This window comes from Pseudorasbora parva, chromosome 2 (genome assembly GCF_024679245.1).
Source record: "Pseudorasbora parva isolate DD20220531a chromosome 2, ASM2467924v1, whole genome shotgun sequence".
Classification (NCBI taxonomy): Eukaryota; Metazoa; Chordata; class Actinopteri; order Cypriniformes; family Gobionidae; genus Pseudorasbora; species Pseudorasbora parva.
In genome coordinates, this window is record NC_090173.1 from 30,459,401 (window position 1) to 30,483,400 (window position 24,000).

General features: G+C 39.6%; 1 protein-coding gene across 1 annotated transcript in view; it reads left to right on the forward strand.

The window, feature by feature from the left end:
- The first annotated feature begins 12,050 nt into the window (after nucleotides 1-12,050).
- The window catches only part of cacng2a (calcium channel, voltage-dependent, gamma subunit 2a), a 92,324-nt gene continuing 80,374 nt past the window's right edge, over nucleotides 12,051-24,000 (forward strand). Inside the window, exon 1 of the mRNA XM_067415191.1 lies at nucleotides 12,051-13,644. Within this exon, the coding sequence (XP_067271292.1) occupies nucleotides 13,419-13,644 (226 nt within the window). The 5' untranslated portion in view covers nucleotides 12,051-13,418. The remainder of the gene's footprint in view (nucleotides 13,645-24,000) is intronic.

The window sequence follows — 24,000 nt, forward strand, 5'->3', positions numbered from 1 at the left end:
GGATTTTTTTTGTTCTGAAAAATAAATGGCAAGCATTTTTTAATTAAAAGTTTAGGCTGAACCAAATCTAGACAAGCAAATAGCTCCGCCTATTAATCCAGTTAAATTCTGCCCCACATAAGATGAAAAGAGGGCATTCTAGTCCACTGTACTGACGTCAGGGGAAGTAGTTACAGCTAAATACTTTACTGGAAGTAAGATTGCTAAGGTCTAATGTGTGTCATGTATGTGTCTGGGTATGAGCACCAAAATAGGAGCTGAATCGGTGAAGGCATATGGTAAGTCAGAAGTGTGAGCCTGTCAAATGCAGTCATATACTGTGTTGTATGTCGGTCTCCCCTCAGGCAATACAATAGTTTCCTCATCCAGAGCAGTGTATTACCACTACAACCCACAGCATTCAAATGACAAGGAAAGTGATTTTTCCACAAGCATTTGTATGCATTTATTTACAAAAGGAACTGAATAAAGCATGTTATTACAATGAAAATATGTAAAGAACTGCTTCAGGGCATTGCTGTAAGAGACACACGCAGTACTGTGCCCTCAGTAGCTGGTGTCAGTGTGCAAGGCAACAAGCTAATGCAACCTTTTGATGGGACCATGCACTTAGTTGCCTTAGCATAGTTGAATGCTTGGTGGTTTCAAGCCTTTACAGCACTAATTCTTTCATAATTGTTAAGTTTTAGATGAATAGTTTCATTTCTGTGTTTTCCCACTTTCTTCCAGATCATACTGATTGTCCTTCTTCGAAGCCCTCACCTGCCCTCATCTTCGTCTTCATCATCATCGTCTTTTTCGTCTTCACCTTCATCCTCGTCTTCACCATCATCGAATGTCACCACCCATCTAAATATCACCGTAAGTGTCCGTTACCTCTGATAATAAACTTTGCACTTGCACTAATCCATCTGTGTCCTCGTCTGTGTCTGACAATGACATTCTTATTTCAGACTAATACAATTAGAGTGGAGTTATATTAAAAAGCCCTGACTAATCCAAGTTTTCAAAGTCCATAAAAAATGCATCTGTCCATGATAACATGCTCCACATGACTCCGGGGGTTAATAAAGGCCTTCTGAAGCTAATCGATGCGTTTGTTGAAGAAAAATATCCATATTTAAAACTTTATCAATTAAAGTTCCGGCCGTTGAAAGTTGGAAGTGCCTCTCACAGTTCAAAAGGCTTACACCACGTCAGACGAGCGTAACTGTTGCGTAAGCCTTTTATACTGCAGAGGCACTTTTAACACTTTTTTCATAAATTGAATTCAAGACCTTTCAACCTTTCACATCTTAAAAACAAATGCTCCAAATTCTCTACCATCCCAAAAAACTTGAACTGTTCATCCACTGCTAGATTCAGGTGTGCTACATGTCTGTCCATAGCTATCGCCCTGTGAATGATCCTCCACTGTAGATCAGCGGTTTTCTCATTTGGAGGCTTATACAGGGATCTCCACCTGTCCCTCATGAGGAAGTCTGGCTTTAATAAACCTGGCCACCTTGAGGCTTTTTGTCCTTTAAAGGAATCCTGATGTAAAACTTTGACTGCAGAGTAATATATTGCTTTATTTGGTGCAGACTTAAAATATTCCAGCTGCGGGGCTTCAAAAGATAGAATTGGCCCCACATCTTCATTTCCGTGTTCTGCCTTTATAAGAGGAGAGATTCTAATTCCTGGGAATTCCTGTTCATTTCCTGTCTGACAAAAGTCCTCTCAATGCACTTTCTGTAACTGCTTGGGAAGGCATTTACAATCTCATTCATCAACTCCTCTGTCAGACGTATAGATCTTAAACCTGTCATTTCTTTATCCTCCACGACTTCCATCCATCTGTTCAAGAGGTGTCCCAGCTTTACAATTCCATGTCTCTGTAAGCATGCACTCAAACTTATAGAAGACAAAAGTCTTATTTGAGTCATTGAATGCAATGGTTCCTCTGGAACCCAATTCCCAGGTTCATCCACTTCTCTCGCAACTTTAAAGGCTCTCCATGAATGCAACATTGCCTGGTAAAAAGGTGTAAGCTCAGAGAGGCTCATCTTCTCCAGCTTCATTAAAAATATATGTCTGTCCAATCCAAGACCCCCAGTCTTTTGAAGAATTGCCTTTGTAATCTGAGTCCAAACCAAGTCTGATCAAGACCAAGTAGAGAAGTCTCTGTGCTGCTTGGATTCTGAAAGCACATATTCTGCTCCTCACATCTACCAGACCCTGGCCTCCTTCATGAACAGGAAGATAAAGTGCTGCTGCATGAATCCAGTGCCCCCCGCTCCGGAAGAAATTCACAAAAGTCTTTTTTTTTTTGTATCCTGCAGATCAATTCATCAGGTGGATCCATTACAGCAAGTCTATGCCACAAGATAGAGGCAGCCACGTTGTTTACAACCAGAACTCTTCCCCTGTACAACAATCGTGGTAATAGACATTTCCATTGAGATAATCTAACATTCAACTTTTCCAGCATTCCCTCCCCAATTTTTATATTTAAAACTGTTATTTTCCTAAAAATCGTTAATTCTAGTCCTAGTCCTAATCCTCCCCACTCAACAATAATAAATCCCTTCACCTTTTTCCCTAGTTCATTTTTTTTTTTGCTGAAGATGCTCTCTCATATGTTCTAATAACGTTTTATTCCATATGTTCTAGTTTTCTAGTTTAACATTAAACTGTTAACATCGTTTTGGCTTGTGATAAAAAATTGTGATATTCTCTGCATAGGCAGAAAATGACAACCTACTACTACTATTTATACCAGGAAGTAAAATTCCATTAAGGTCTCTCCTTATCCTTCGCAACAATGCTCTATAGCAAGGCTAATTGCCAAGAAAGTGGAAATTATCTCCAAGTCGGATCTCAAAGTGGATGCACATAAATACTTTTTCTTTGTACTAACTAAGAATACCCAGATTTGAATTATTAAGTTGGTTAAAATCCATTAAATCCCTTAATTTTAAAAAAGATGATCCATGGCTGACCTTTCTGCAATACAGTACATCTAGTCATTATGAACCATTAAGAGAGAGAGAGAGAGAGAGAGAGAGGAGAGAGAGAGAGAGAGAGAGAGAGAGAGAGAGAGAGAGAGAGAGAGAGAGAGAAACTTGTGAGCCTTCATAGAGTTTACAGTACGTCATCAAATGAGCTGAGAAACTCTCACACACTTTTATTCTTATCCTCTAACACACACACTGGCGAATAAAATCTAAAAAACATATTAGCCATTGGCTAATGATAGATATTCTTTAGTCGCCCAGAGTGAACATCTACTCGCATATGTGCGAGAGAGAGAGAGAGATTGGATTTGGATAAACCTATTTTTGAAGCATATTGCATAATATGGGTTCTATTTTTGCATGTTTTGATTAATTGTTACAACTTGCCCCATGACTTTTGTAAGTAAACAGATGTATACAAGTTTGCTCACTCTAGCTCAAAAATTCAGTGAGTTACAGAGGCTGAAGGAAAAAGTGTTACTACCATAATAACAGCAATACAGTAAAGAAAGCAGCAAACATAAACAACATAAGGAAACACTAGGTGAGCTAATTGTTTTTTTTTATTTACTCCAAATTGAAATCTTAATTAAGGTAAATTATGCAGTCTCTTTGTGTACATATTTGTACACACACACACACACACACACACACACAAAAATCATGTTCGCATTTACTCACCCTAATGTAATTTCAAATGTGTACCTAACTCCCCCCCCCCCCCCCCCCCCCCCCCACAATCATGTGATCCAAAAATGAATCAATGAATCAAAAATCCATGTCCCAATGTTTGAAGGTTCATACGGGCTAAGTTTAGCTTTCTCATTTAGCCAATCGAAACCTGTATTTTCTAAAAAACAAAACAAATAAATTAAGCCAAATCCTTCTAATGCCTTGTATGCACTAGTTCCTGAGTGGTTTATTCAGATCTCCAGACTTTGGTGTTAGACATGTGATTGTGGCAAGGTGTATTCAAACCACTGCATCACTTATCTACAGAAACTCCAGCGGAGGAAAATAGTGTCTACCCCAAAGACAGAGAATGCCCTGAGGCAAGTTCTACAAGAGACTTCACCTAATCACATCCAATTAATGAAACCACAAAAAAGGAGGCAGTTCAGAGAGTTACCTTATCCTTTGCATTTCCACAACTCTCTCTCTCTCTCTCTCTCTCTCTCTCTCTCTCTCTCTCTCTCTCTCTCTCTCTCCTCTCTCTCTCTCTCTCTCTCTCTCTCTCTCTCTCTCTCTCTCTCTCTCTCTCTCTCTCTCTCTCTTCTGCAGAGCACAATTCACTTTAAGCATTGCTTTAGCCAGTGCTCAAGGGGTGTTTTAACATGCAGTTGATTAGCACTGTTTTTTTGCAGCCTAATGTTTAGCTGACATTAAAGGTCCACATGGGAAGTATGGACCATAAACACAAACCAGGACAGTTCTCAATTGTAGGGAATGATTTTTCTATGTCCCAACAAGGCCCAAGACCACCAGATATTGGTGCCGTTTTTGGCTGCTCAGTATCACTTTAAACCCTCTGATAATAAACTCTATGCACCTCAAAATGTTAGCCGTAAACTGATTATAGGCACAGCTAGCCTGACAAGCCAGACCCACATCAAGATGTTTGGTCTGGAAACTCACCATTGACAGGGCTCAATCCGAGGGGCGGGATAAACGGTTGTCTTTCAAACTCCCTCTATACGGCGTGCACGCAATTGGATAGTGCTACAACCAACCAGAGCAACGAAGGTGAAGCAGAGCTCGTTGAAACGCTGTATCCGATCGGCAAAACTCAGAACACATCTTCCCATCGCCAGTGTCACGTGATTTCAGCAGTTTGGATCACGTGTCAAACTGCCAAACTGCTTAAATCACGTGACATTGGCGATCCGAATCATTGATCGATTCACTGATTCATGGCCGTTTGAATCTTTATTTGAGGTTTGTGAACAAACACAGAAAAGAAGACTGATGCTGAACAAAATCATCGTTTTTTGTTTTTTTTTTTTGGACCAAAATGTATTTGCGATGTTTCAAGAGATTCTAATGAACTAACTGATGTCACATATGGACTACTTTGATGATGTTTTTATTCCCTTTCTGGACACGGACAGTACAGTGTGCATAGACTGCATATGCTCTGGGACTAAATATAAAATATCTTAAACTGTGTTCTGAACATGAACGTCTTACGGGCATGGAACGACATTAAGGTCATCAATTTCATTTTTGGGTGAACTAACCCTTTAACTCCAAGTCTTCCAGAGTCGCGGTCAAAGCTGATTCGAAAGACTGCCGTTCGCCAGTTTCTGTGTTTACTAGAAGCACGCAAGCTCCGCACGTTAAACCCCCGCCTACTGACTCTATACACGATGTGATTGGCCCAACCAGAGTTTGGATTTTACAGCTCGCAAGTGTATTGAGAGTTGCTAGACGACACTCTGGGCAGGGTGCGTCTAGATTTCTAAGGTGTTTCTCAATGTCAAGGATGCTTCCTTGGAAGGACTGATCCTTCCAAGTCACTTCCTTCAGAGGCTAGGCGAGGCTCCTCTTTAGCATTCAGAGAACACGTAAATGGAACAGGCTAGCAAGTGCACGTCATTGCGTCATTACGTCAGTGAAAAAGGTCCGTTGGCCATCAATAACGTTATGTGTTACGTTATTTGTATTTTTTTTTTATATCAATACAGTAGTAATTTGTACCGGAATTTAAACGTTAATTTTTACTTATATTTACTACGGTTATAACAAATGTTTGGTAACGTAAATAAAAGCATTGTGGCAAGCAGCGAGGTGAGGGACCATGAGAGCGGGCCGGTGGAGTGATAATGAGCGGCAGCTGATCGCCACACCGGTCTCGGCTCACGGCAGTGACGGGAGTATAATTGGAGGAGCGTGGAAGACGAGAGGGGTCCAGGCCTGGACTTTATGTTATGGTTTGTTTATGTTTTATTATGTGTGTGCGGGCAGTCGCCCTCGTTACTTTCGTTTTGTTTATTATTTATTATAAAGTTGTTGAACGTTCGCCGGTTCCCCGCCTCCTTCCTTCCCATCTACAAACCCCGATACAAGCATATTTGCCCCATTCACGTTCCGACTCCGGGAACGTCTGAAGATAGCAAAGCTGCGCGCATAGGATTGTGGTGATTTGAGAACGCGAAGAGCGCGAAGGCTACTCATATGCATTCTTTCCTGTATATGACATAATTTTCGAACGAAGGACTCAGTCCTTGGTTGAAATTCCGAGGATCCTCGACATTGGAACAGTCCTTCGTTGGATGTCGATGACGTAGCATCCTTGGAATTCTGGCTTCCGAGGATCCTTCCTTGACATTGAGAAACGCCTCTAGGCTAAGGCACAGCAGTAGTATAAGTAATATTTCACAGTAAACATACGCTATACTGCATGACACTAACATAGCTGGGATTTAAGATCATACGTGAATGCTACACAACCATACGCTTCAGCATTAATTACACACTATCTCTAAAATACCCATTCATTTATGTTCATTTAATCATTCCCTGCTGATTCACAGTAGATCACACACTCAGCGTCAGTGGCCAAAGCCAGAACTCCTGTTTGCTCATTGTTCATTCCAGTGATCATGACACAGCTAATAGAGCCGGATTAGTGTGCAGGAACAGAGTGGGCAAACACACAGAGACTAATGATGGAGACCAGCCAGTCTGCACCACTTTCTCATGCTCTAACACCACTTCTATGATGTTTGCCCCCTACATTTGTCTATGCATATTATGTTAAGTAGTTCAATGAGGTGTTGGCATGCATTAAAGGGGGGGTGAAACATTCAGTTTCAGTCAATCTCATGACAATCTTGAGTACCATAGAGTAGCATTGCATCCTTTATATCTCCGAAAAGTTATAAATAAAATAGTTTTATTATATTTATAAAAGAAAGATAGGCTGTACAGAGTCTTTCTGGGAAAAAAACAAGCGCCTGGAGGCGTATCATGTGGGTGGAGCTAAAGAATGACAATATTTTTAAGTATTTATGATCTTGTTTTTATTTAAACACACACCATACATCGCTAGGCTCCATTGATACATTAACTAACGTATACACGATCGTGTTGTTTACTGATGTTAACTTACGCAACGATAGCCAACAACATAGACATTTGAAGCAGTTTTACTCACCGCCTGCTTCCAAAGCAGGACCGTGAAACTTTATTGTTGGGACCGCTCCGTCAAAACACACTTCTTGTTGATTTGGTGAAGTCCTGTGACAGCAGAGATCGTGGAGATCCACTATTGTGACACGACCGAAGCGTGATGTGACGCTTCTCGTAATTTCTGCATTCAAATCGGTTCAAATGCAGCGCTGCCTTCCCAGAATGCTGTGCGGGCGCATTAAAGTCGTTTGACATCACCTATAGGAATAAAGTGGAGCGCGGTGCGACAGAAGTGTTCCTTGGACGAGTGGATCTGCACCTTGAGAGAGTGTTTATGGGCGTGCATTTGCTCTTTCGCCTCAGTCACGCGCGCACACGCACCTTCCGTGAGAAGAGCCCGTACGGCCCATACAAGGACTTTCCGCTCTGTCGATGTCAAGCCGAGCCATACTCGAAAAAAACTCTCCGAAACTTGTGAGAAACCAGAAAGAGTATTTTTGGCACAGAAATACTCCATCAAACGTCCAACATTAGTTTTGAAACTTTGTCTATGTTTGGGGTTGGGAATCCAAGTCTTTAACAGTGTAAAAAGCTCAGTATGCATGAAACAAAATTTCACCCCCAATTTAATGCTCATTCACACATTGACTGGATCCACTCGATGTGTTCAGTGGCATCACTGCGACTGTCCTCCTGCATACAGTTTATATAATAAAGAAAGAAAGAACAATTATATTGAGAAACAAATACAAAATAGAATCATTATCAGTGCAGAATGAACATGCTTGCTAAAAATGACTAAACTCACAAACTTAAATCCAAACATAAACAAAAGGCTTGGCATGAATCTAAACATAAACATCAATCTATCTATCTATCTATTTATATAGCGCTTTTACAATGAAAATTGTGTCAAAGCAGCTTCACAGTGTCAAACAGGACAATACTGCAACAAAATTAGATTTGTTGTACAGTCATTCTGGAGAAACAGTGAAATTATCAGCTTATTTTAAATTTATCATAGAGCGACAATGTTGGCAGATCAGTATTATAGTTTATAGAATTAAATAAAACCTAATTCATACATTGTATTTGTATATTTAGTTGAATAACTTTGATCATTATTTTAGTGTCCCCTACTGAGCAAGCCAAGCCAAAGGCGACAGTGGCAAGGAACCAAAACTCCATCAGGGCATGATGGAGAAAAATAAACCTTGGGAGAAACAAGGCTTAGTCGGGGTGGCAGTTCTCCTCTGGCCTATTAACACACCGTGTATGATTATTATTCTGGCACCCTTACAGGTCAGAAATCATATTAGATCGGAATATTCAAAATTTCAGGGTATCACGGAAGAGACGGGTTTATTTACGATGGTGCGTCGATTACACAAGAGTATGAATACATGAAAGATCGGAGTTATTGCGCCGGAGAAGGGTTTTTTTCTCAGCAGACACTCCAGGATGCGTTGGTCATGTCCAGGCGCAGGTCCACCATTCGATCCGGACACTGCCCGGATCGGGATAAACCTCGGGATAAACAAAGAGACTAATATTAGCGTAGATGCCACTCTTTTTATGATGTAACGAGTACATCAGGTGTTATGAAAGTGTTCCCGGTTCCGGCTGACCTAGTCAATGCAGCCTAACAATCAGTCAATTGATTTGAATAATGAAAGTTAATAATGTTCTGTGTATGCCATAGTAAAAAGATGCGTTTTTAGTCTAGACTTAATCTGACAGAGTGTGTCTGCTTCTTGAACAATGCTAGAAAGACTATTCCAGAGTTTAGGTGCTAAATAGGAAAAATGATCAATCTCCTGCAGTTGATTTAGATATTCTAGGTATTATCAACTGGCCAGAGTTTTGAAAATTTAAACTTAAATCCTTAAACCTTCACCAACAAACAGGTACATATTCATTCACAATAACAGAAAAAGATACATGGCAAACATGTAGACCACACACACCTGTGAACAATGATCAACCAATAAACCAATGACACATCAGAACACAAGACAAGGGAGCACATGGCAGGATCACATGACGAACCAGGAAGTGCATGACAGGACATGAAAGTGAACATGAAAACCTAAAAACATGAAACATGAACCCAACACCAAAACACCCTTTGACATTTTTTGGTGATTAGCTTGGATAAATTAATTGCTGCGAAATTTTCAGTGGATATAAAATGACTAGACGTTTTTAAATAAGGCTAACAACAACACACAGGCAGCTAGCACTTAATCACGGCCAGCTGAGCTAACATTCAATTATTTGGAAGTTAACCAGACTGGTGACTTTTTCTATAAGAACGCTGCTAACATTTTAATGCCCTCTTCTTTGACTAACCACCAGTCTCAACTTTATAGAAGACGATAATGCCGTCACCACCGGCCCGGCGCTTTAGCTAACATTGTTGTGATTAAAACTCACATTCAGTTAATTTTGAACCGCAACATCTATGCAATAATCAAACCATCAAAATGAACACATAGTTGTTATCACAGATCTAAAATAGAAAAGTCAAAACTTACAGAGAATAAGCCAGCCATGTAAAAGCGACATCCCACTGAACAAGCGGGATCTTTTGAAGAAGAAAAAAACATGCGGGTGGATTCAAACGCACTTTGCTTTTCAGATAAAAATGTACCAAGTATTTTTAGGTGAATGTGCTGTGACTATAAAACATTAAATAGTATTTGTAAATATATGGTAAAATTTACTCTTTCTTCTCAGTTAATTAAATTTGACATAAGATATATAGTTCCAACGTAATCTTGATTTTACAATGTATAAATTACATGAATTAATGTAATAGATTTTTTAATACCACAAAGTCCTTTTTCAGAGCATTAACATGTTATTTTATGTATGCTTTAACATACATAAATCTCTGCAAATCTGAACTCCCCAATTCCCTTTTCAGTAAATCCAGCCTATATATTGCGTCCCCTTCCTCTCTGTATCTGTCAGTGTGCTCTCCTCATCTGTCGTCTGCGCTTTGAATCCAGAGTGGTCCAGCTCTGTACCAGACTAGAATTTTAAGCATGTCCTTTGGTCAGGAGAAAGGGGGGAGTAGAGTCTGATGCTACACTTAAAAGGCTCTAAAAAAGGGCTCTAGCACGGTAACAATCAAATATTATGTGGCTTTAGACTAGTCCTAAAAGAGTTATGAGAGCATGTTTCTCACTCTTGTTTTTTACTAGTCTAAGCCATATAGAGCTTCATGGCAACAGTGTGTTATTTTTTATCAAATAATGAATTTATTGTGAGCCATTGAACTACGAAAGGAGAGAAATGTATAAAGTAGCCAATGGGATGACATGCGTATGAGAAATTAAAAACTTGCAATCAACAGTTAGAGGCAGGAAAAATGGGCAACATTTGACAAGGGCTAAATTACGATGGCTTGACAACTTGTGTGTTTCCGGTCTGCACTGGTCAGTATCTATCAAAAGTGGTCCAAGGAAGGAACATTGGTGAACCGACAGGGTCATGAGTGGTCAGGGCTCATTGATGCACATGGGGAGTGAAGCTTGGACCGTGCGGCCAATCAAACAGACGAGCTACTGTAGCTCAAATTGCTCAAGAAGTTAATGCTGGTTTTGATAGAGAGGTGTCAGAATACACAGTGCAGTGCAGTTTGTTGCATATGGGGGTGCACAGCCGAAGACCATGCTGACTCCGTTCCATTTTCAAAAGCGCCAAAATGAAGCATCAAAACCAAGGAGCAATTGAAGAAGAAGGCCTGATCTGATGAATCACGTTTTCTTTTACATCATGTGGATGGCCGGGTGTGTGTGTGTTGCTTACCTGGGGAACACGTGGCAGAGGATGCACTATGGGAAGAAGGCAAGCTGGTGGAGGCAGTGTGATGGTTTGGGCAATGTTCTGTTGGGAAACCTTGAGTCCTGCCTGCCATCCATGGATGTTACTTTGACACATCCCACCTACCTAAGCATTGTTGCAGGAATTCATGGAAACATTATTCCCTGGTGACTGTGGCCTCTTTCAGTAGGATAATGCACCTGCCACAAAGCAAAAATGGTTCAGGAATGGTTTGAGGAGCAACAAAACGAGTTTGAGGTGTTGACTTGTCCTCCAAATTCACCAGATCTCAATCCAGTCGAGTATCTGGTGGGTCATATTCACACACACACCTTGCAACTTACTCCCAAGTTAATGATCTGCTGCTAACATCTTGCTGCCAGATCAGGTGAGTCAGGGCTGTTTTGATTGTGTGTGTGTGTGTGTGTGGGGGGGGGGGGCATGATTTTGTGACATATGAGGACACAAATGTGTATAATGACATGGGTATGACATAGATAGGCTATTACAAGGAGAGGGTGAAATATGGAGAATTGGAAAGTAAAAATGCAGAATGTTTCCTGTGGTGGATAGGTTTAGGGGCAGGGGCAGTGTAGGACCTTTCAATGTTTATTTATAATTTATTGCATATTAGGCTCTTTACAAATAACAAAAAACGTTTTTTGTTTAAAACGTATTTATAGGCCCTAGATGACGAATAGCTACGTGACTCGTGTATTTTAAAGGCTATTGTCATTTTTTTTTAAACTTTTTTTTTTTGTAATTCGATTATATAATCCACATAACATATAGCCCAGCACTGTCACTCAGCAGCATCGATTTAAATCTAGGCTACTATATTCGTTCGAGAACGTGAGTTTATCCGCTCCGTCCAAATAAAGACTTTTAACTGCACCCTTTTTCTGTCGCCGCACATCCCTTCTGTGTTGTATAACTCTCTCTCTCTCTCTCTCTCTCTCTCTCTCTCTCTCTCTCTCTCTCTCTCTCTCTCTCTCTCTCTCTCTCTCTCTCTCTCTCTCTCTCTCTCTCTCTCTCTCTCTCTCTCTCTCTCTCTCTCTCTCTCTCTCTCTCTCTCTCTCTCTCCAAAGCCACAGCACGCCTGCCTACATCCCTCTCCCAAATCTTCACTAGCACACAAGCAAAGGGGACCGAAGCAGACCCGTATCCTCCTTTCCCAGCACACCACGTTCCTCATTCTCAGGTCTTTTTGTCTTTTATATGGCGCAAGGGCTCTGCAAGCGGGACGGTTCTGGGTGCAAGAAAGCCAACGCGGATTTGGATAAGCGAGCATCAGCGACGGGTCTAGAATACAGCAGTTGCGGAGCCTCCGCCTTCTCGGTCTCATTGAGCCGGCTCTATGACGAGTAATGGTCGGCTCGTTCTGCTGGATGCTCCCTGCTCTAACCGGATCTTCGACGGCACCATATTCAACAGCAGATTGCCATTTTCGGAAGAAACCTTCAAAGAGCTAGGAGATACATATGGAAACTGGGGATCGGAATTTTAGGAAAAAGGATATATAGTAGTGCTTTATTTTAGTATTCTAATTTGCTAATTTATGTTTCGTTCTCGATGAATTTTCTCATTCCATCGTTGACTTGATTCGGCAGCCGCAGATTTAGATTTGCCTGGACATTCTTTTCGTTGGTTTTGAACTGGACTATCCTGGCCATCCATCCATCTATCCTCTATTTTTTCTGCTCCTGCACTTCAGTAGAGCTTATCCTGTCCTTTCTTTTTTCTCTCTCTCTGCGTCTTTCCCTCTTGATTAGACTAGACTAGTAGCCTATTTGCTTAGCCATATAAAGAGAAGGCGTGTTTGTCTACGTAGGTCAACAGTTGTTGTAACACACTGAATTGTTTAGATATATTCCGATCCAAAGCAAAGCCTTGCATCACTCCATCAACGCCAGTCTGAATTGCACATTCTTCTTAAACTAGTATTTATCCTCAATTCCTAACACATCAAATCTACGCGCCTAAAATTGTCATGATTAAATCCGAGTATAGTTATTGTTCAGCATCGGCTTAATTGCTGTGGCGTTTGAATGACATGCTCAGGCCATTATTAAAGGCCTCTGCACTTAATTATTATCTTTGATTAGTGGCTTTGCAGCGTGAATGTGTAAGTTTAAGCTGTAGCACTAGCTGCTGCACATCTCACCTCGCTTAGAAACAAAGACAAGAACAAACGATTTAGGAGGGTGAATTGGTTCTTTGTTGGAACAGCGCGGAAAGCGTATAGTTCCTCTCCCAAAACAAACAAAAAACAGCCAAAAAGGCTCACCTATTTCTTCCTTAATCGGTTCTCACCCAAACGCAACCATAAGGTTCCTACCGCATCCTCCCCCTTCCCCCTCCTTTCGCTCAAATATATCCCATTTTTTTAATTTGGTTTGGTCCCGTAAATTTTCAAATATTTATTTCCTATACATCAAGAGGAAAGGGGGTCCCCCTTTCATGGAATGCGGAAACATGGGTGTGTTTGACCGCGGAGTTCAGATGTTATTGACCACGGTGGGCGCGTTCGCTGCCTTCAGTCTCATGACCATCGCGGTGGGCACGGACTACTGGCTGTACTCGCGCGGCGTGTGTAAGATCAAGACCAACAACGAGAACGAGACCAGCAAGAAGAACGAAGAGGTGATGACCCATTCGGGACTGTGGAGGACATGTTGCTTGGAAGGTAAGACGACTGTCATGCTCTTTTTTTATCCACCCGATGACGTTTAGCGGCCCCCCATTTGCATTAGAGGGTACATCACAGCACGTGCACACGTGTTACTGTCGGAATCTTAGGCCTGATGCTTGCATGAGGGGTTAAAAAGCTCCGCGTTCAGCACCACGGACAGCGACAGAAGGGCGCAATTGTACAAATTGATATTAAACTGGGTAACTATACTTTACCATAGGCTACTTATACTATGACGTTGTAGCTAGAACTTGTTAGCTGATTTCTTGCTGGTCTAAGATGGCCATGTTTTAAAAATCGTTTTGAAAATATGAATCTAGTAAGAATAGCGATTAGCTGGTTTGTAGCTAGTCAAATATAGATTTGCCGCAGCTAATGATTGCCTTGGACCAGCAAATGAGGCCAGCTAGAAACCACATACCTACTAAGCTGAAAGCTAAGGGAACAGTTCACCAAAAAATGTATATATATATATATATATATATATATATATATATATATATATATATATATATATATATATATATATATATATATATTCTGCCATCATATGCTCATCCTCATGTCATTTTAAATTACTTTTCTTTCTTTGTGAAACACTGATAAAAATGCTTTTATCCATACAATGAAAGCACTGAACCATACTTATTTTCATATCAATGGACAAAACATAAAACTTCTTTGTTCAGCATAAGAAATAAAGTCATGTTTAAAAAAAATGACCACTTATTGGCATCTATGGTTCAAAATAACCTTTAACATGCATGGACATTTTTAGTTCTATAAAAGGTTTTTTACAATGGAGGTTTTTTTCATATTTTATATTTGTTTTTAAAAATGACGAGAGTAAGATAGTGATGAAAAAAAAGTTACATTTTTGGGGTTAGCTTTCCATTTAAGATGGATTTTCCCACTTTGGCAGTGATATAACAGCAGATAAATGCATGTGTCCACTACTGGGACTTCCACTATAGGTAACACCTGGGGAAAAATTGCTACTCACATGAGCCATGTTCAGAAAGGCTTTCTGTATGTCAGGTCAACATACACAGACTGTTGATTTCCTGTCATGCTTCAGTGGCTGCACTGACTGCTGACTTTGGCCTAGCAATATCACCTTGTGAGGTCACAGGGCATTAATCTTCCTCATCCTCACCATGGCTCAGAGGAGGCACAGAGGATGGCCTGGGTCTCTGAGGCACACGGCCATATGCCATGTGTACACATCCTCTGCTGCTTCTAGAGAAGAACTATGGACAGAAATCTATGTAGCATTATTTCAAAGAGGCTGGTCATTTTTGACTGTAAATGTCTTTGCTTCTTCATGTCTTTGCTAATTCAAAGAGTTAAATTACAAGGCATATTGACAGGGGAGATATTGATAATCATCATGACAGCACAAGTTCTCATAGCCATATGTGTACTAAGGCAAGTGACTTTGACCACATCTGTCAGTGTGTCCTTAACATCTGCTTAACATCTGCTTTTTAAGTTTGTTTGTCAATTTATCCTTAAAGTGTCTGTCAAATGACCCGAAATACTCAAGGCTTATAACCAGAGGCATTTTTTAAAAAATATTTTAACTTTCTCTTTAAGTATATGTACTTTATATCACTTTTTTTCTTTGAAAAACTTTTACTTTACCTCGCTGCACCACGTCTCTTAAGTAAAAGTTGTTGTTTTTTTAACTTTGAATTACTTTTACTTGAGTAAAAGAAAGTACGTTTTAGTGCACTATGTTTCATATTAAATATAATTTAATACTTAGTTTCATTAAAAAGTACACTATTATGCTTTAGGATGTTGTGAAGTAAAGGTTTTCCAAAAAAAGAATACTGATAAAGTACATATAGTTGAAAAAATGTACTTGAGTAGAAAGTAAAAATACTTCTCTGTCCACCTCTCTGTATGTTATATTTGGTGTTCAGGAGAATCTCTTGAATCAAAAAGTTCTTCATGAGAACCTAGAACCTGATCAACATTTCCAATTTAAAAAAATGTCCTAATAGTTTTTTTTTTTTGTAGTGCCTGTGTTTAAGTGTGTCACTGGCCCGAAAAAATGCCACATTTTAGTCAGTCATTTGTCATTTTTATTCATTTTAAGCTCTCAGTTACACAGATTTTTCAGATCGAGGTCAAATTCTTCTGAATAACAATGGCATTTAATAAGTTTTGATTCAGTTTAGCTAATAAACTGATGCTAGCAGAACTGAACACTAAAGAATGAAAACATTTTTTGTCACAAAATAAATCAGCCAGAAACACAAAAAAAATAAGCTGGATAAAGTCACTGGATAAAAAACAAACGAACACAAAAACACTTAAATAATAAAACGCTTAAATTGCTGATTAAAGTCAGCTCATTTGCAGAGTTAGGTGTAGGTCCATGATAAGCTTTAAGTAAAGGAGGATTGTGCTGCTTAAATGTAAAACATCTTCCTTCTGTTTTCACAGTCAGACTATAAAACAAAGCAATTAGCCGTAATGGTAAATAACACTTATCCCTCAACCTACATGGTTGTATCCATCAACCAGGTGCCATCTCATAGGCCACGTGTAGGCAGGCTAGGATGTAAATCTCAGTGGTCATTGCAGAAGATGATTTGCTGGGGAGGAATAGATTTACAGCATGCAGGTGGGCAAGAGTGTTAGTGTAATTTGCCCCTAGAGAGCTCCAAACTGATGAGAGAGGGAAAACACCCTCAACTGGACTGTCCACAGCAATATTAACAAAGCTTCAGATATTTAATGTCTACCCTTGCAACGCACCCACATATGAAGTAGCTATACGAGAGCAATCCAGAAAATCACTCCTACAAAAAGAATTGCATATCTTGTACTGTTCAGCTCAAGCAGATTGCACTAGAACTTCCTTGGCAACAGAAACAAGTATAGTATTGTTGGTATTCGTACTGTACATTACTGTTTAAAGGTTTGGGGTTGGTAAATATTTTTTTATGTTTTTGAAAAAGTCTCTTGTGCTCACCAAGGCCGTATTTATTCCAAAATCAGTAAAAATCACGATTTTGTGAATGATATTTACAACTGTAAAATAATTTATTTTAAAATGTAATTTATTCCTGTGATGTTAAAGCTGAATTTTCAGCACCATTACTCCAGTCTTCAGTGTCACATGATCCTTCAGAAACCCTTTAATATGCTCATCTGGTTGCTTAAATACATGTTGAAAATAGTTGTGCTGCTATATATTTTTTTGGGAAACCACTATATAGAGAGAGAATTCATAGAATTCATCATCAATTTAATGCCAATTTCCTTGATAAATAAAAGTACTGATTTCTTTCTTAAACTTTTGAACTGTAGTGAATATCTTTATTGCATCAACTACTTAAAAGTCAGTTTCTCTCAAGAGTACGGCAGGTGTAGTTCCCAATACACCTTAAAAATATATATTTTTAAGCACTGCTCAAAGCAGACTGGTGTGAACCTCCATAACTGATAATAGTTACATTTTATGCAACTATTGTCGGTTATGGAGGTTCACACCAGTCTGCTTTGAGCAGTGCTTGAAAAAATTAATAAAGGCCAATAGCTAATTAAGCAGTGCTTTAATTTGTGAAATCTTAAAGCTATTCTTGTAGCGGGGTCATGTATCCATTCACTTTATATTCTGATATATTTTTGCTTTCAGTACATTTGAATTTAATTCTAGTGTCAGGAGATCCATTTTGTTCCTAATGAACAAAAGCTCCAAATTGCAATTGCTCCAAAAGCGTTTGAACACTTATGCCACACTTAAAAAATTATATCTGTCATGAGATACAAAACCAACAGGCTATTATTAAAACAAATACGACAAGCACCCTTTAAGAAAAACATTCAAGTTTGGTGGACAAAAAATATTTTAGTTATGGTACATAGTGGTAAATTGGGAAATACACCTGCCGTACTCTTGAGAGAAACTGACTGAATCTACAGTAAGTTACAATGACAACAGCCGATTAAAAGTCATAAAAAGTCTAGCATCATCTGTTTGCAGATGCCACTTGGAGTTCTTTACTCAACTCCAAATAATCTTTTTTGTCAAAAAGGTTCTTTAAAGGGTTAGTTCACCCAAAAATGAAATTGATGTCATTAATGACTCCCCCTAATGTCGATCCACACCCGTAAGACCTCCGTTCATCATCGGAACACAGTTTAAGATATTTTATATTTTAGTCCCAGAGCATATGCAGTCAATGCATACAATACTGTCCATGTCCAGAAAGGGAATAAAAACATCCTCAAAGTAGTCCATATGTGACATCAGTTAGTTCATTAGAATCTCTTAAAGCATCGAAAATACATTTTGGGCCAAATATCAAAACCTATGAATTTATTCAGCATTGTCCTCTCTTCCGTGCTGCTCCAAAAAGATTAAAATGGTGTGAATCGATCAATAATTCGGGTCACCAATGTCACGTGATTTCAGGAGTTCAGATCGCGTCAAACCGCCAAACTGCTGAAATCACGTGACATTGGCGACCCAAAGCATTGATCAGTTCACTGATTCATTAACCGTTTGAATCTTTTTCCGAGGAATGCGGAAGAGAAGACAATGCCGAATTAAAACATAGTTTTTGATATTTTTGGACCAAGATGTATTTTCGATGCTTCAAGAGATTCTAATGAACTAACTGATGTCACATATGGACTACTTTGATGATGTTTTTATTCCCTTTCTGGACATGGACAGTAAACTGTGCATATAGACTGCATATGCTCTGAGACTAAAATATAAAATATCTTAAACTGTGTTCTGATGATGAACGGAGGTCTTACGGGTGTGGAACAACATTAGGGTGAGTCATTAATGACATCAATTTAATTTTTGGGTGAACTAACCCTTTAAGCTATTATTCATTCATATATTACATTATTCTGCAACATTTTTTACTTGTAATTAAATTATTGTTTATTAAACTGTTTACTGTCACATTTTAATCATGCTGATTTTTGGAGGAAAAAAACTGGAATGGAACTCTTTGTGTGATATTGATATTAAACTATATAAAATAAGATACATTTTTACATTTTCTAACCCCCATATCTTGAATTTTGTGATCATTAACATACATTCATAAATGTATTTGAATACACTAAATAATTCAGTGAAATGTTTGTCAATAATATTCAATATTTAATCCGGAAAGGACAAAACAAATGATAATGAATGAACTCCTAAAAGGTTCCATATAGAACCTTTTAGGGGTTCCAAATACGTAGCGCCTGATAGAACCTTTTCTTCTAAGAGTGTACTTTTAAACTACACTTAAAAGTAGTTTATGTCAAAATACTTTGAATGGCTATTGCATATTTGTAACTTTATTATTAGTATTTTAATCCTCAATCCCAAAGCACATTGCACCACAAAAGCAAAGCACTTGCTGTTATCGCACCTCTCAGAGAAAGATGACGGCTTGTTAAGGTCTTTTTCTGGACACCCACGGAGCCATTACAGATCCACTGAAGATTAGAGTGTGTCCCTATAGTGAGTGAGTGGAACCAAATATGAATCAGCATGACATTGCAGCTCTATAAGTTGCAGTGCATACATGTACTCATATAAACATTGTCATAATAGAGCAAAAACTGGTATACGGTGGGCCGCCATTTCCATAGCGACTCAGACCCAAGTGTACTTTGGCAGAACTACAATTAATCTGCGTTATTAATCTTCATTACGCTCACAATGAATGTGATGGTACTTTAAAGAGAGAGCACAGGAACAGTGCAGCAAAGTACAGTGAAAAAGGAGACGCAGTTATATTTCTTACATACCCACCACTTATCATTCCGAATCTCTGTGACAGCAACTTTCCCAATAAGACAAATCATTCTTCTGAATGCTTTGAGTCGTCGTGAATATTTCCCGGGCGACGGGGCTGCTGCTAATGAATGGACTTCCTGCGCAAGCTTTCCATTTGCAGGCGGCCAAAGCGTGTGTTTGAAGAGATAACCCGTGCCACCTCAGCGGGAGGGGGTGAAAAATACTCTTGCATTTTTCTCACCTCTCGCTGGTTCACTCTCACATATATGCTCTTTGCAAGCAAGTGCGTGTGAGGTCTCATACTCTGCGTTCATCCAGGTCGACTGAATCAGTATGGCGGCTTCGTGCTGTTATTTGTGAATCGCATCTTGGTCAAAATGCTTGGTCATATTTTGTTTAAAGATGCCATAATTGTATGTATGTGTGATATAGACAGAGAGGCTGTGGGACTTAGCCGTGCCTGGCACTGTTGTAGAGAGGGATTACTGCCATAAACTGATCAGATAAGGATTACCAGCGTGGCATGTATCTGCCCAGCTAATGACCCAGGCCCAGAGTGGCATTATAGTGTTACAGCACTACTGCATGCTTCAGTTCGCTCACACAGGCCATTTGCCACAAAACAATCATTCCAGTTCAGCTCTACACTTACAAAAGGAAAAAAAAACTAAATGTTTTTTTCTTTGGCATGCCCACTATGGCTTTTCCCTCTCTCTGTAACACTTTAAAACCATGATCCACTTATTCTATAAACACCAGTGATGTGATAAACATTGGAAGCCAGCATATACAATGCCAAATCAGCAAGTCAGGTAGCATGTAAGAGAAGAGCTCTTTCACAGTTTTTTTTTTCTTTTTCTTGGCACATGGTCATACAGTTTTAAGGTGGCATATTTGTAGCTGTGACATTTAAGGCATGGTTCACCCAAAAATAGGTATGAGGGTAAGTAAATGATAACAGTAATGTAGCATTTTTGGGTGAACTATCCCTTCAAAAATAATAAATCACTGAATGTATATGAAGCAAAAGAAAAACAAAAACAAATGTATGTATATACACTCAGACATTACAGTTCAAAGGTTTGGGGTCAGTAAGAATTTATGGAAATGTATACTTTTATTCAGCATGGATGCATTAAATTGATTAAAGTGACATTTTTATTTCTAGGTTAATGTGAAATTGAAAACAAGTAATGGCTGCAATAAGATGTAATAAATTACATTTTAAAATAAAATAATAGTAGAAAACAGTTATTTAAAATTGTTATATTATTTCACAATATTATTTCACAGTTTTTTAATTAAATAAATGTAGTACTGTTAAGCATGAGAGACTTTTTCCAAAAACATGAAAAAGTAACTTTTGAACAGTAGTGTATCCTTTTCTACATTTTAAAGGGATAGTTCCAAATTATAGGATCATTTTGTTACCCTAATGTCATTTCAAACCTGTATGACTTTGAAAAAAGCACCACAAAAGTGTCAATTTAATAACAAAAACAACTTTATTAACTTGTGGACTTTGGCCATATTCATACAGCAGCAGAATACAGTTGTTAGTCCTGTATTTGAGACCTTAATATGTTTACGCTCACACATTTTGGTCATTTACGGAACTGACAACCGCATTCTATAACCAAACTCACACAGGTACATTTTCAGGACTCACAACCGTTTACTCAGGTCTCAGCTTACGTCTGTGGTTCCCTAAGAAGGGACTGAAATGTTGCATCAGAGTAGCAACACTATGGGAACAGGTTTTGAAGCATGTGTAAAAATCAGTCCTATGATGTGGCGTTAGCTCTATAAATAGCACCTGGACCAAACAGTGGCAGAAGCAAGATGTTCATGGTTATGCAGGAAGTATGGCAGGGCAACACAGTGCCTCGTACCTTTCTCAGGGAACCATGGTTACAGACGCAACCCGAGATGTTCCCTTTCGAGGAAACTCATGCTGCATCGGAGTTGCAATGTTTTGGGAACATTAATACCCACATCACTGTACTGACGTGTCTAGTGTGAATCACGGGAGCACAGCTAAGACATGAGCACCTAGAACACTGGTGTGGACCCCATATTCAGCTAATAAAAAGAATGTGTGTGGACAGGACCAACCTGCTGCATCACACACTTCCTGCAGGAATACTCCTGACCATAAAGCTTTAGAAGCTTCCATTCTCCTGGTAGTGTGTGCCCTGACAGTCATTAGTGAAAGCTGACTGCGGGGCTCACAAGCAAAAGAAATAGCCTTTACTATCCACTTGGTAATAGTTTGTTTGGTCGCTGGAGAACACGTCCTAGGCGACCCAAAACACACAAACAGCTGATTAGATTTTTTCTACAGGGCAGCTCTGTGGACATATGCATCTAGTGCTCTCACAGGGGAAAATAAATTCAGCTTTACCTGGTCAGACGTCTGAAATGGTGGAGGACAAAAGGCTTGCAAAGTTACTTTAGTGTAAGCTTTAGTGGATGCTGACATGGTTTAACCATGATGGGTGCACACTCTAAACATGAAAGGTACACCAACAGAGCCTGAAGATCTCCTACTCTCTTAAGAGATAGCTAGGAAGAGCAGAGTTTTCAGAGTCATTAGTTTATCTCCTACTGACTCAATAGTCCCAAAGAGTGCAGTGTACAGATCCTTTAGTACCATGACTAAATCCTAAGCCAGAACCCCTACACTCTAAAAAACTGGTGCTATTTAGCACTAAAAGTGGTTCTTGGCATGTAATCATAGGGGAACCACTTTTGGTGCCAAATAGCACCATATCTTTAAAGGTGCTCAATAGCCCATAAGTGGTGCCATAGCGCATTTTATTTCTTCCTCAATAATGGTGCTAAATGGCACCAAAATTAGTTATTTGGTGTGTAAAGAACCTTTAAAGGGGCTTGAAAAGTTCTTTGTACGGCAGTGGTGCTATATAGCATCTTTATCACCCCAAAGAACCACTGAAGAACTGCTGAAGAACCATACAGGGGCTTAACAGGTTCTGTATATGGTAACAGTGCTATTTAGCACTTCAGTCATCCCAAAGAACTGGTCAAGAACCGCTGAAGAACCTCTGAATCACCAAGATTTGGTGCTATACAGCATTTAAAGTGGTTCCCCTATGATTACAAGCCAAAGAACCACTTTTAGTACTATATAGCACCGTTTTTTTTAGAGTGTACATGGCTTGCTGGCCTCAGCCTCAATGCACCACATAGGAAATTAGTTACCAGTGGGTTTCCCCCCAATGATAACAGCACTTAAAGGTGCATGGTGAGCAGCTATGTCCGCCACACACACCTTCAGAAAATGTTTTAGAGCTAGAAAAACAGCCATCATGTCCAGGCAATGTATGTGCCAAGCGAGATGATGAACCCCTCCACAAACCTTGTGTTGAATCCCTTGGTCACTGCAAAGAGTGTTGGACTATCTTTATCTTGTTTACAGATTTGATATGAGCAGGAGACAGAAGTGCATGCATCGTCGTTGAGTTCTATAACACACCCTGAAAAGTGGTCCTCAGTGATGGAGAAAGCACAATTTTTGTTAAGTAGCTATATGGGATATCTATCTGGATGCTGAATGGCTATATTCTCCACAAAGAGTTGTCCTCTAGCCACTCATTTGTTATCTTGGCTGTGTGCTTAGGGTCGTTGTCCTGTTGGAAGATGAACCTTCAACCCAGTCTGAGGTTCTGAGCTCTCTAGTGCAGGTTATCATCAAGGATGTCTTTGTACATTGCTGCATTCATCTTTCTTTCAATCCTGAATAGTCTCCCAATGTCTGCTGCTGAAAAACATCTCCACAGCATGATGCTGCCACCACCATGCAGGGATGGTTTTGGCCAGATGATGTCTGGTGCCTGGTTTCCTTAAGACATGACGCTTACTATTCAGACAAAAGAGTTCAATCTTTGTTTCATCAGACCAGATAATATAGTTTTTCATGGTCTGAGAGTCCTTCAGATGTCTTTTTGTAAACTCCAGGTAGGCTGTTACTGTCATGCCTTTTACCGAGGAGTGGCTTCCATCTGGCTACTCTACTATACAGGCATGATTTTTGGAATGCTGCAGAGATGGCTGTTCTTCTGGAAGATTCTCCTCTCTCCACAGAGAAATGCTGGAGTTCTGTCAGAGTGACCATCGGGTTCTTGGTCACCTCCTTGACTAAGGTCCTTCTCCCCCCATCTCTCAGTTTGAGTGGACGGCCAGCTCTAGGAAGAGTCCTGGTGGTTCCAAAGTTCTTCCATTTACAGATGATGGAGACCACTGCTCTCATTGGGACCTTCAATGCTGCAGAATTTTTTTCTGTACCCTTCCCCAGATCTGTGCCTCGATAATATCCTGTCTCTGAGGTCTACAGACAATTCCTTGGACATTATGGTTTGGTTTGTGGTCTGAAAAGCACTATTAACTGTAGGGACTTATATAGACAGGTGTGTGCCTTTCCAAATCATGTCAAATCAACTGAATTTATCACAGGTGGACTCCAAGTTGTGGAAACATCTCAAGGTTGATCTGTGGAGACAGGATGCATCTGAGCTCAATTGTGAGTGTCAATGCAAAGGCTGTTAATAATTATGTACATG